The sequence below is a fragment of the Symphalangus syndactylus genome, chromosome 20 (genome assembly GCF_028878055.3).
Source record: "Symphalangus syndactylus isolate Jambi chromosome 20, NHGRI_mSymSyn1-v2.1_pri, whole genome shotgun sequence".
Lineage (NCBI taxonomy): Eukaryota > Metazoa > Chordata > Mammalia > Primates > Hylobatidae > Symphalangus > Symphalangus syndactylus.
This window is the reverse complement of record NC_072442.2, coordinates 28,682,722-28,696,176: the sequence shown is the minus strand read 5'-3', so window position 1 is coordinate 28,696,176 and position 13,455 is coordinate 28,682,722. Positions and strand designations below refer to the sequence as shown.

Sequence of the window (13,455 nt, the reverse complement as noted above, 5' to 3'; positions counted from 1 at the left end):
CTGCCTGGCTTGGAGGTAAAGTGATGTCTTTGGGCTACCGTTAAATTCAAACCCTGCAGAGAGTCCTCTTTTGCTCACTCAAGCTTATTTCAAAAAGAGCCTCACGCAGAGAGCCGAGATCAGTGGGAAAGACTGACGCTACATTCAGGCACGGAGTTTCTCCCTGCCCTGCTGTTACTCTATATGTCTTTTGTCCTGTCAAGGCTGAGAAACATTTCTTGGGAGATATCCTGTAAAATTTGTCAGAAAACAGGGGAGAGGCAAAAATTAAACAACAGAGTCACTAACTTAAAAGAAAACAAATGTAATTAGGGGAAAAGAAATTTTCACCTTGTGTTTGTGTTAACAAAGGTATCATCCACTTGGAATAACCCAGATATCATTTTTGTTCTCCAACTACTGTTTACCTTTGCATGTCTCTCATCTGTAATACCACTAGGAATTACACGGCAGTGAGAAGAGGAAATGGGTCAGTCTCCGGCTTTCAAGTAGTTTAGTGAGCATTTATGTAGTACGATTATAGCAAAAGGGGAAGTAGGCAGCAGAGCAAAAGGGACTCACTCTTCGAGTGAGCAAGTCAAGTTTTTCATTACTTTGAAAATTGCATCGACCTGCAACATGCACTTGTAATTTACTTATTGTGAATTCCACAACAGCTCTATGTAGTAGTCAAGTTCCTTCTTGCTGATGGGTCAACTCAAGGATTCCTCCTTTTATTAGTGTCTATTGTATGCCTCAGCTTTTGCCTCACACAAAATGTGCTAAAACCTCATCTTTGTTCTTATTTGCTGAGACTTAGATTTAGGAATAATCTTAGGCTTAAAGGATAAGGATTTTGATATCTGGAAATGGCAGGCAGAAAAAGGAGTCACATTCTCATTCTTCTTAACTGCTCTCAAGTCCTGGGAAAAGCAGTCAGCTAGTGACCTGTGCATGCGTCCTGGGCATGGTGACAAATGTGCAATACCAAAGTGCCTTTCTGAAATTTGGTCTAGGACTTGCACTGAATACAATGTCCTCCTCTTTCAGGAAACTGGCAGGGGGACAGCCGTGCTCCTGTCCTGTGTTCTCTTGGGAGGCAAGCATTATGCAGAGGTTCTCTTCTAAGTGTCACTCATTGAATGGCAATGCAGCTGGCCATGTTGTACTCCCTGGGGTCTCTAAGTCAAAGGAGGAGCCCAGTGGAGGGGGGAAAACAGACTTTTTTTTTTTTTTTTTTCCTGTTCTGGTGACTTAAAACGCTGGCACCTTAAAAGTTGAATGCATTTCCAGGAGCTTGTGCTGCATTAATATATAAGGGCTACCATAAACTCAAACGGAATCTTTTATCAGGGTGGCCTACTTAACTGTATACCCAAGGAATTGTCTCTGTGTTGGGGTTGGGACAAGAAAGTTGAGAGATGGATTTCAGTATGTTTACCCTTTATCAAAAGCCCAGAGTATTAATCTATTTTCTATTACTCTTCACTTGTGGGAGAAAAGATGCACCCATTTCTGTTCAAGAAGCAGGACATCTGCATTTTTAGGTAGCAAAAATCCTCTTGGGAGGATCAAAGCAGACAGTTTCTTTTTATGAGCCATATAAAACTGTCCAGTAAATATTCTCTGCACTCTCTTTATTTACTGTTATCTGGGCTTATATAAAGATACAAACAAACAGGTGAGTTTGCTGCAATATACAAACAACTTTTTGTTCTTGTTAACTGGGCTTAAAAGACAGCACATTTTAATTGACCTGAAGTTATTTCCACCACAACCAATAAAACTGAGACAATTAAAATCTTTTTTTTTTTGCTAGAGTGCAATGGCGTGATCTTGGCTCACTGCAACCTCCACCTCCCGGGTTCAAGCGATTCTCCTGCCTCAGCCTCCCAAGTACTTGGGACTCCCAAGTAGCGTGCATCACCACGCCTGGCTAATTTTGTATTTTTAGTAGAGATGGGGTTTCACCATGTTGGTCAGGCTGGTCTCGAACTCCTGACCTCAAGTGATCCACCTGCCTCGGCTCCCCAAAGTGCTGGGATTATAGGTGTGAGCCACTGCCCTCAGCCAACATCTTCTTTCTTAAACTAGGGTCCTCCAAGTATGAGAACTGCTCAAACACAGAAATTTTCTGTTGTGGCTACTGGGTGACAGGTGAGCATCCTATCTAAAGGCAGATGGTGGATTTTTTGTACTTCCTCTAAGGCAACAATACGTCTTTAGACTTCTTTGCTAGGAAGGGACATCCAGAAGAGTTGAACAACAACATACCAAATCACAACGTAAGGTTCTCTTCACTGGGATGTAGCATCCTAAGTGGAGCTCACAGAAGAAACTCTTCATTTACTGACATTACAGAGGTAATATAGGCATAGATATTAAAGTGTGCTTGAATCAACCATCTTTTGCTAGGTTAAGACTAAAAAATAAAAAATAGAGGCTGAGGCTGGAGGATCAGTTGAGGCCAGGACAGGAGTTTGAGAACAGCCTGGGTAACACAGTGAGATCCTCTCTCTACAAAGAAAAGGAAAAAATTAGCCGGGTGTAGTGGCGAATGCCTGTAGTCCCAGTTACTCAGGAGGCTGAGGTGGGAGGATTGCTTGAGACTAGGAGTTCGAGGTTACTGTGAGTTATGACTGTGCCACTGTCCTCCAGTCTGGGAGACACAGCAAGACTCTGCCTCTAAAAATAAATAAATAGGCCGGGTGCGGTGGCTCACACCTGTAATCCCAGCACTTTGCGAGGCCGAAGCGGGCAGATCACGAGGTCAGGAGTTTGAGACCAGCCTGACCAACATGGTGAAACCCCGTCTCTACAAAAAATACAAAAATTAGCCGGTTGTGGTGGCAGGCGCCTGAATCCCAGCTACATGGGAGGCTGAGGCAGGAGAACTGCTTGAACCTGGGAGGTGAAGGTTGCAGTGAGCTGAGATCACACCACTGTACTCCAGCCTCGGCGACAGAGGGAGACTGTCCCAAAAAAATAATAAGTAAAATAAATAAATAAATAAAGATGGGGGAAGTGTAAAGACAACCCACAAAATGAAAGAATACTTGCAAATCATATATGCGACAAGGAACTTATATTTACAACATATAAAGTACTCTCATAACTCAAAAAACCAAATAACTCAATTAACAATGGACAAAAATCTGAATAGAGATCTCCAAGTAAATATACAAATGGCCAATAACCACATGAAAAAAAGTTTAACATCACCAGCCTTCGGGGAAATCTGATTCAAAACCACAATGTGATACCACTTCACACTCACTAGGATGGCTTTAATCAAGAAGGCAGAAAATAACAAGTGTTGTCAAGGAAGTGGAGAAATTAGAACCCTCTTACACTACTGGTGGGAAAGTAAAATAATGCAGCTTCTTTGGAAAACAGGCAGTTCCTCCAAAGGTTAAGAGTTACCATAAGACCCAGCAATTCTGCCCCTAGGTGTACATCCAAGAGAAATGAAAACTTGCACATAAAAACTTGCACCCTGGCTGGCATGGTGGCTCACACCTGTAATCCCAGCACTTTGGGAGGCTGAGGTGGGCGGATCACTTGAGGTCAAGAGTATGAGACCAGTCTGACCAACATGGTGAAACCCCGTTTCTACTAAAATTACAAAAATTAGTTGGGCGTGGTGGCGGACATCTGTAAGCCCAGCTACCTGGGAGGCTGAGGCAGAAGAATTGCTTGAACCTGGGAGGTGGAAGCTGCAGTGAGCCGAGATCACTGCACTTCACTTCAGCCTGGGCAACAAAGCTAGACTCTGTCTCAACAAACAAACAAACAAACAAACAAAACCAAAACCAACAACAAAGAAAACTGGCACCCAAATGTTCACAACATTATTTACAACACCAAAAAGTAGAAACTACCCAAGTGTCTATCAACTAGTGAACCAATAAATAAAATGTACATCCATACAATGGAATATTGTTTAGCCATTAAAAAGCAATGTAAGTATTGATAAATGCTACAACCAGGATGAACCTTGGAAAGATTCACTGAGCTCCTCTGAGTAATTTTAGTTATCACTTGTACTTTCACTCAGGTTAGCAAAAACCAGTGTTTTATTCAACACATTAATAGTGACTAGTTGAATTCCTTTTAAATTAAGATTAGACAATTTATTGAACATTACTGATTTAGCTTTCAAAAATACTCCTGGAGGCACACTTGACCAAGAACTTACAACAGACCAACATGAATCCCATCTCTAGGTTCAAATGAAAGCAGTACCTAAATATTCCTTTGAACCTTTATATCTATTAAAAATACACAAGTCATTTACAAAGGCCAAAACTGTCCTAATGTATTATTAGTGGAGCTATATGTAAAGGAACAGCAGCAGATTGATGAGATTATAACTGCATCCTACCTTTTACTGAGTATGGTAATTAATTTTGGGACAGGCCTTAAGTGAAAAATTTCCCATAACAGCACTACTAAGTACTTGCCTTACTTTACACAAAAACTGTAATATTTCAAGAGCATAACCTCCTTTTCCACTTTAAATATTTCTGACACTTGCACTCATTTCATAAGAATTAGCCCCTGAGCCCTACATTAAGAAGCATGCATCTGAACCTGAGTTAAAATTGAACATTACCGTATCTTCCATATTTAGGTGGACCATTAAGACAACATGACACGTAAGGCAGGAGAATCACTTGAACCTGGAAGGCGGAGATTGCAGTGAACTGAGATCACACCAATGCGCTCTAGCCTGGGCAACAGAGTGAGACTCTGTCTCAAAAAAGAAAAAAAAACAAAGACAATACGACATACCTAGATTCTAATTCAACACAGAAAATGCAAAACAATCAAATAAATAAAATAAACATAAAAGCAAATTAGGTTTGTTTACTGTAGAATCATTTTACTACTGATGGGGCCGGGTGAGGGGAAGGAATCTAGACGTTGTCACCTCCAGTTCGTCAGTGCTAGGCTTCTAAGCACTTACAATGTCGAAAACAACATACTGACAAGATAATGTTAAAATTAATATATTTTAATCTATCACTTGCCTGATACTATTCTAATGAGGAGCTAAACACAACAAAATCAGAAAAACCACCTCCTTAAAAGTTCAAACAGGTTGGGCATGGCAGCTCACTCCTGTAATCTCAACACTTTGAGAGGCCAAGGCGAGAGGACTGCTTGACCTGCCTGGGCAGCATAGTGAGACCCTGTTTCTACAAAAAAATTTAAAAAATTAGCCCAGCATGGTGGAACATTCCTGTGGTCCTACCACTTGGGAGGCTTAGATGGGAGGATCACTTGAGCCCAGAGTTTGAGGCTGCAGGGAGCTAGGATCAAGCCTTGGAGACCCTGTATCCAAAAAAACACAAACAACCCCACTTCAAACATCAAACATTTTCTGCAAGGCAGTTTTCTATTCTATGTGTGAAACCTTTGTTACCACTCACTGAAAATATGCAAAACTCCAAGCTGAGCTTAGTTTTGCCTGTGCACAGAGACCTTTTTACTCTCATTCTTCGAAAACCTCATTTTGGATCTCGCTGCCAACACCAGAGAGAGGAAAGCTGGCCAACAATTCCAAATATAACACACGGAGGCAAATGCTACAGAAATCTGTCTGACGGGAAGGGACCATGCTGAGGTCTGCTGAGGTAGATGCACTTCTCTATCAGACCATTTTGGTCCCTCAGTCTGTTTGGAGCAAAATGCCATGAGAAGGCAATCACAGGAAACCAGTCAGTTTTATCATCCTGATTACTGATGCCCCATGGTATTCACTCTGTCAATGACAACAGTCCTACCGATCTCAAACAGAAAGATGGGTCAGTGGCAACTAAAGCTGTACTGGTTATTCTAATTTTTAACAGATTTTTTGGGATCAGTCCAGAGATCTTTTAGAAAGCTCAACTCATGGCATGATAATCACGATGAAGTCAGATTCACCAAAGGACACTTAAAAACATCTCTTTCTATGGCCGGGTGTGGTGGCTCACACCTGTAATCCCAGCTCTTTGGGAGGCCGAGGCGGGTGGATCACGAGGTCAGGAGTTCGAGACCAGCCTGACCAACAGGGTGAAACCCTGTCTCTACTAAAAATACAAAAAAATTAGCCAGGCCTGGTGGTGTGAGCCTGTAATCCCAGCTACTCAGGAGGCTGAGAAAAGAGAATTGCTTGAGCCCGGGAGGTGCTGCAGTGAGCTGAGATTGTGCTACTGCACTCCAGCCTGGGTGACAGAGCAAGACTCCGTCTCAAAAAAACAAAAACAAAAACAAAAAGACCACACACACATCTCTTTCCAATTCTCTAGGGACAGGTTTAGTAACCCCTACTATCACTCTGAATAATTGATAAACCAGTTAAACTTGGATAAAATGATTACACTATCACTTAATCAAAAAGACATCAGTTCTTCAAGTTTAATTCTTTGGTGAGGTCATGGTACTGAGCATAAGACAATTCATTCCTTCACCCAGAGAATCATTACAGAAAACCCAGAAATAGGTTCCCAGTCTAACTGGGAAGAGATGACGTGCCTCATACAAAGCATTGGCTCCTGAGAAAAGACAGAACAATTAAAACAGCTTATTTGACTAGTCATTTCCTTACTATTTATCTTAGAAAGATCTCCTGTGGTTTACAGCTGTGTTACCAAGCCCAGGAGGTAAAGTTTGCCTAGAACCACGTCTGGAACACTTGTACTGGATTCCGTTCACAGTGAGGCAGACTGGCAAGGAATACTAGAGACTGAAAAAAGACTTATCCCACACAGCTTTGGATGGAGAACCACAGCAGCACTGCAATTAAGACCTACAGCATTTGCAAAATTTAAATTTCATTTTTTTTTTTTAAATTTTGTAGAGATGGAGTCTTGCTATGTTGCCCAGACTGGTCTTGAACTCCTGGCCTCAGGCGATCCTCCCACCTTGGCTCCTTTAAGTGCTGGGATTACAGGCATGAGCCACCATACTCGGCTTCAACCTTACTCTTGTACTTTCCGTATGTAAGGAAAATTATCATTATCATGCCTACCTAAATAATTCAGTCTTAGCCAGTTTAAAAGGGAAGCAAGAGGAAATGTAACCTTACTCTCATATGATAAAAATAAGCAGTAATAGGACAATTTTTTTTTTTTTTCCTGAGATGGGGTCTTACTCTGTCACCTAGGCTGGAGTGCAGTGGTGTGATCTCAGCTCACTGCAACCTCTGCTGCCTGGGTTCAAGTGATTCTCCTGCCTCAGCCTCCCGAGTAGCTGGCACTACAGGCTCGTGCTACCACACCTGGCTAATTTTGTATTTTTAGTAGGGATGGAGTTTCACTATGTTGGCCAGGCTGGTCTCGAACTCCTGACCTCGTGATCCACCCTCCTTGGCCTCCCAAAGTGCTGGAATTACAGGCGTGAGCCACAGCACCCGGCCGGGACAAATTCATGAAAACACATTCAAGAATAAAAATGTTCTGAGACATTAACTACTTGATCTAACTACTCTGATTGAGTTAAGAAAATACTTCACTCTCCAGCCTGGCCAACGTGGTGAAACCCCATCTCTACGAAAAATACAAAAATTAGCTGGGTGTGGTGGCAGGCACCTGTAATCCCAGCTACTTGGGAGGCTGAGGCAGAAGAATCCGTTGAACCTGGGAGATGGAGGTTGCAATGAGCCGAGATTGCACCACTGCACTCCAGCCTGGGTGACAAAGCAAAGATGCCTGTCTCAGAAAAAAAAAAAAAAAAAAAAAAAAAAAAACTTCATTCTTGGTGGAAAGAGTGTGGCTTCAGACGCAGAAAAGTGGGATAAGCCTCACTAAATGAAATTCGTCTAGGGAATTCCTACTTAAAAGACTTCCTGCCTTTGCACCAATATCTACAATGCTTTGCGATTTAGATAATAACTCAGGTAAGTCAATGGTACATTCAGTATTGACATCTTCAAAGGGAGAAGTGGAGATGTGAAACAAGCACTACTTCATTTACTACTATTCACAAATCTCTGATTACCAGTTCCCATTCAATGCCTCAAAAAAAAAAAAAAAAAATCAATGAAATGCACAGTCTAGGCAAGTCTGAATCTCACCAACAGCTAAAGAGTCCCTCCTTCTCTCTCCTTTCATCTAAAGTGGAAACTGTTAATTGTTACAACTTGACAAGACTTTAGACTCATCTACTTAAAAAATTCAGAGGTTAGGTTTTAGAGTTTAAAAGCCCAATTTCAGGCAAACCAGACAGCACACTTTTCCCATGCCTGAGGTTTCTAATAAACAATTTCAACTTTATCAAATAAATGAGCTTATCAAATTCTCACTCAACATGCATGTCAACAATCATGGTTAACACCAATTTCATCCTAGGAGTAAGACGTAAGCCCACATTTTAAATCAAGAAGTCTACAGCTCAGTCCTGGTAAACATACCAAACACACTAAAAAAATAGCAACTGGGAATTACTGGTAAGCAACACAAAGTATATTCAGGCACAAATTTCTCCTAAGAACAGCAAAGGAAATGTGACCAGAAATATCTTCTCCAGGTGGATTACACCTTATAGGAAGTAAAGGCTAAAAACCACAGACCCTTAGTCACTTCATAATAAAAATTTTAAAGCCAGCAGCAAAACTTCCTCTACGATAATCATTTTTGTCCCAGCAATTTTACAAGCTGGGATGGGGTGCCCTCCTGGGCAAAAGTATCTTGGGAATGGTAATGGGAGCTTCCTACATAACTTCTGACCACAGACATAATTTGCTCAGTATCAGTCATCTGTCTAGTAAGTGTTCCCAAACCTGCAATTAGTACAAATATACAGTAGACACTACTCCACAAACCAAGAGATAGAACGTGAATGGAACTGTTGAGAGACCTTCGGTGAAATTTCACTTAAAACAAAATAAAACAAAAACAGAGGGCTAAAAAAGGCAACATCAAAAAACTGGTGGGAACACAGAACAGCCCCCTCTTCCTCTCTCCAGTCTGGCTCCTCTCTCAAATCCCTGCCTCAGTCAACTGTTGCAGAACAACAGAACGAGACCCAGTAGAACAAGACGAAATCTGGGTTTGCTGCCGCAGATGTGGGATTTTTGTGGAGGGCAGAGGTGATTTCTGCCGGCAGAAGATGGAGTTTAAACTCTTCTTTGCCGGATTGTTCTGGGCTGAGCCGCTGAGGAGGATCACGCAGCGGGCGATCAACCCAGGTCCCTCCCTCTCGGTTCGGTCTCTCCCCTCCCCTCACGTCCAGTAAGGGGGAAAAAAGCGTACGGCTTTCCAGCTCTCAGCTCCTTAAAAATGCCTTTCCAGTGCCACCGCACACAATCCTCCCTCGGGCAGCAAAGAATTTTGCAACGAAGGGCTCGCCGATCCGGAGCGGAGAAATGAAATCGGCGCCCAAGGGCAATTTTAATTGTCTAACCCGGCCCGATTTCCTAAGAGGCAGCGGCGCCGGGAGGGAGGAGGGAACAGGGAGGAGGAAGGAAGGCAGCTCTGAGAGGCAACAGGGGGCAAGCGGAGGCAGAGAAAGGGGACCAAAGCGGCGAGATCCCAGCCTGGGCGCCCGAGGAGCTTCTGCAGAAAGGACTCTGGGGCTGTCCCCACCGTTCCCCGATAGACGTTTGCAAATCATATATGCAGCCAAAATGGCGCTGAGAATAAAAATATAATTTAAAGGCAGGTCGCCATATTGTAAACAGAGAGGCAAAGAAGAGGCGGACTCGAGAGACACTCTCCATGATTTCTTCTACAGCCACAAGCGCCCAGTTGCCGGGGTCTGGACCAGGGCAACTCAGGTGGCCGAGGGCTCCACGCACCCACCCCGAGGAGAGCCCGGCAGGGCAGGAGCCCCGAGGGCAGCGGGCGCGCGGGCAGGCAAGCGGCACTGGGCCCGGAGCTCCTCCCCTTCCTCCCCCGCCACTGCCGGCTGTCCCCGGCCGGCTCTGTCCCGGCTCCCCAGCGACTTCCAATCCCATATGGGGTTCTCTTCATTCCTCCCAACCCCCACCTCGGGGTCCGGACCCACCGCTGCTCCTCCCCCCTAAACTGCCAGAACCCGGCGGACACCTGGGGGCGGGGAGGTGCTCGCCCCGGCAGCTGCAGAAAGTCAGCTAGCGGCTGCAAGCGCCCGTTATTTCGGCAGGCAGGGGCAGGCCGGGTGAAGGAATGCGCAGAGAAGGGTCCGCCAAGAAGCTCCAAAAGGGTCCCCAGACCTTACCAGCACTGGAGGTGGAAGGCAGCCGGGCAGTGGTCGCAGCACAGGAGATCTCCACCTTCCTTGCAGCTATCGCAGCTGTCGTGGTTGGTGGCCCTGCCGCTTCTCCGGGGCTCCTTCTCAGGCTTCCGACTCCGCTTTTCTGCCTCGTCCGTCTTGGGGGGAGCCAGCAGAGCTTGGATTTGCTGCACACACATACAAACGGCGTGTGTGCACACTCGGAGCTCCCGGGCGGTCCGTCGCCCCCCCGGCGCGGCTTCTCCGTCACCCACCCCTCTCCCCCCTTTTGTCCTTTTTCCTCCCATCCAGGCTGCTCCCAGAATCTCTCAGCCCCCGGAACCAGGGGGAGCCCACCCTAACCGCGTTCCTGCAGCACAACAACGAGAACAGCTTCTTCCAAATGGGGAGGATCAAGGGTAGGGGGATGGGAAGAGGGTGCGCGGTTCCCTTCTTGCCACTTCCTTGTATGGACAGTGGGGGACTCCAAAGACCGGCTCGGGAGAGGCCCGAAGCCCGGTACCCGGACGTGCTGGGGGAAGCACAAAGGGGCCAACAAGAAGGGGGTGGGGAGGCCTGCCGGTGCAACGAGATGGAGTGGGCTGGCGCCTCGGGAGAGCGAATCGAGGGCGGCGGGTAGGTGAAACTGCTGCAAACGTCCTCGGAGGCTGAGCTCAGCCCCCTAAATTGCAAAGAGGGGAGGGAGAGGCTAGGTGAGGAAGAATCCCCCTCCCTCGGCCCTCTGGGCGCTTCGAGTTTAGGACCGGCTTTGTGGGGCGGAGGGCGGAGGTTCCCTCCCGGCGCTGAAGGAAGGAGATGAGGAGGGCCACTCTTACCTCCATCAGCCCCCCTGATGTGTCCAAGTCGTACACGATCGTCTTGGTCTCCATTTTCTCCCACATTCATCCACCTCCCGGGCTGGGTGCTCTCTGCTCCGGCCCCCCCAACCCCGGGGGGAGGGGGGAGGTGAGGGGAGGGGGCGCTCCTGACCCCGGCCCCGCTTCTTTTTTCCCAACACGGGTCCCGACTTCCTCGCCCTGGCTCCCCCCCACCCCCCGGCCCCCAGTCCCCGGGACGACAGCGTCCTCCCGACGGGCCGCGAGGGGGGAGCGGCCCCTCAGTCCCGGCCCGGCTGCTGGCTGCACAGTGGGTCCCGGCTCCAGGGGTCAGGCCTCGGCGAGGCCTAGTCCCACAGGCTAAAGCCGGCACTGGCGACCGCCGGTCCGGCCGGGAAGGCTGGCGGGCGCTGCCATCCCTGGGCTGGGGGTATCGGAGGGGGGGGGGTGAGAGGTTAGGTGAGGTTGTGGTACGTGAGGTGACTGGGGGGAGGGTGATGGGGGGTGGTCCCCGGGCTCCGCCTCTCGCCGCCGCCGCCGTCTGCGTCCCGGCTGCCGCGCACTTGGCGCAAACTTACCGCGAGCGCCCGCAAAGCCACCCGCGCAGGCGCCCCGGGATCGGCGCTCGCCGCGCGCAACCGCAGTGACAGCCGGCGGCCTGGCTCCCGCGCAGCCGCGGTGAGGTAGTACCCCCCAGCGCGCAGCCGCGCTGGCATTCGTCTGAAGGACCGAAGCCCCACCTTTCTGTCCTGCGCCAGCGCACTAAGACAAAAAGGCGGGACCTGAGGTCTCGCGCAGGCGCTTGAGAAAGCTTATAGGGGTCAAGGCGCAGCCGCAGGAAGCTGGGGACTTTTCATCCATTGGTGTTTGTGTGCAAATTAAGAAGACTCTGTCCTGCGCAGGCGTGTTGGGGGTGCTCCCCTCCCACTCCATCACACAGACACCTCCCGCGCAGGCGTATTGCCCTCCGCAGGCCCTCACAAGAAAGCTGCTCCTTTCGCCATTTTGGTAATGGGATATGGGCTATCATGCCCTTGGAGTCCTCAGGCATGAATAGAAAGGAGCAAGGTGTGGTGTTGGATGGAGCTGGTCGCCTGTCGGTGACAGCAGTATTCCTAGGGATGTTGTACTGGACCGTTTGGTTCTAGCATCAGGTGTGGCTGGACCAGGCCACCATACTGGTAAAGAGAAAAGCCATTTGAGACAGAAAATGACGCTTTTGGAGGCGTGTTGGATGACTGTGGTTCCTAATTCTCTCCCGCTCCCGACAGTTAATTTTATCAGTTAATTGTATCCTGAGCATTCCTGCCTTGCGTGGTGGTGGCACTGGAGAGTTCTGCCTGCCCGTTACCACCCTCTCTTCACCACTGTCCCTGAGATCTGCTCTTCAAGAGGAAGCCTAAAGTGGAGAGTTCGTAATCCTGACAACGCCCAGCTACCTGCGTACCCCGGACTCCAACTCCCAGTTTGCAATGCCAAAGGGTCTAAAGGGTAAACCGCGGCGCATTGCATCCTGGGAGCAAGAATCGCGATAGGTCTGATGGATTGTGGGAGCTGTAGTTCCATGTGCGTGCGATGCACTCTATGGTAGGATAGACCCGGGGAAGAGTCATTTGCCGGCCAGGAAGGGATACTTTTGAGAGCGTCAATGCTGCATGCCGGGATTTGTAGTCTGAGGGCCCGCCTCGCATTCTGGGCGGGGATTCATGCTCCTTTTCAGGGCGCCCGCTCCTCCCTTTGGTATCGCCGTCAGAGATGGGCGGTTGGTTACTGCTGCCTGATGGTGGATGAAGCAGTGGAGAAGAGAACTGTATCGTTGTGCTTGATACTAGGGGTTTAGTTGGAATTGTTGCTTCGTAGCTGTGCTCGGCCCACTTTTAATGTTAAGGGACACAGCATTCTCAGAGTCGTAAAACTAGAAAGGGTCTAGAGACCATCTGATTTAATCCCCTCGTTTCCCGATGCACAGGGAGGCGCAGTGATTTGCCTAGGTCACATAGCGCATTTATGGCAGACCTAAGAATTGTATTTCTTGATTCTCAAGCCAGACACTGTCCATTACACCATGTCGACTGTGTCTAAGGAATTACTATGCTTGCTTTGGGGACAATAAGGAGGATGAGTTAGACAGAGTGGGGATGTCAGTATATGGAGTCTTAGGTTTCTGTTTTCCTGACTTTTTGCTTTTCTGATGACCCTCTTGGTGCCTGGAAAGAATGATAAGGTCATGGATAGTGGGGTGGAGAATGTCATGTGAGTTGGCTGCTCTCTGCTTTCTACCATCCTGAGCCAACAATAAACTTCAGGAGCTGTGGACCAGAGATGTGGCCCACAGAGAGGGGAGGGCTGAGCTAGATTGTTTGTATGAAAGAGGCAAGATTTTTATCTCCTATGGCTATATTTTATGCCACAGGCTCTCAGAGTTTAGAACCTCAGGTGCTCTCTCTCTTTGGCTTTTTTT

The 13,455-nt window shown here is 47.6% G+C and overlaps 2 protein-coding genes across 6 annotated transcripts in view; one reads left to right on the top strand and one right to left on the bottom strand.

The window, feature by feature from the left end:
* Positions 1-11,717, bottom strand: part of PHF12 (PHD finger protein 12) — a 46,638-nt gene extending 34,921 nt beyond the window's left edge. The window contains exons 1-2 of one of the 2 annotated variants that reach the window (XM_055256778.2): positions 10,995-11,717; positions 10,165-10,346 (exon numbers count right to left, since the gene is read on the bottom strand). In XM_055256778.2, the coding sequence (XP_055112753.1) occupies positions 10,165-10,346; positions 10,995-11,060 (248 nt within the window). In that variant the 5' untranslated portion in view covers positions 11,061-11,717. Of the gene's footprint in view, positions 1-4,594; positions 4,618-10,164; positions 10,347-10,994 lie in introns of those variants that run through there. The other variant, XM_063628667.1, reaches the window with a different exon arrangement.
* Positions 10,345-13,455, top strand: part of PIPOX (pipecolic acid and sarcosine oxidase) — a 108,626-nt gene continuing 105,515 nt past the window's right edge. For 3 of the 4 annotated variants that reach the window (XM_063628711.1, XM_063628709.1, XM_055256802.2), the window contains exon 1: positions 10,345-10,794. In XM_063628711.1, coding sequence (XP_063484781.1) covers positions 10,562-10,794 — 233 coding nt within the window. In that variant the 5' untranslated portion in view covers positions 10,345-10,561. Of the gene's footprint in view, positions 10,795-11,688; positions 12,561-13,455 lie in introns of those variants that run through there. The other variant, XM_063628712.1, reaches the window with a different exon arrangement.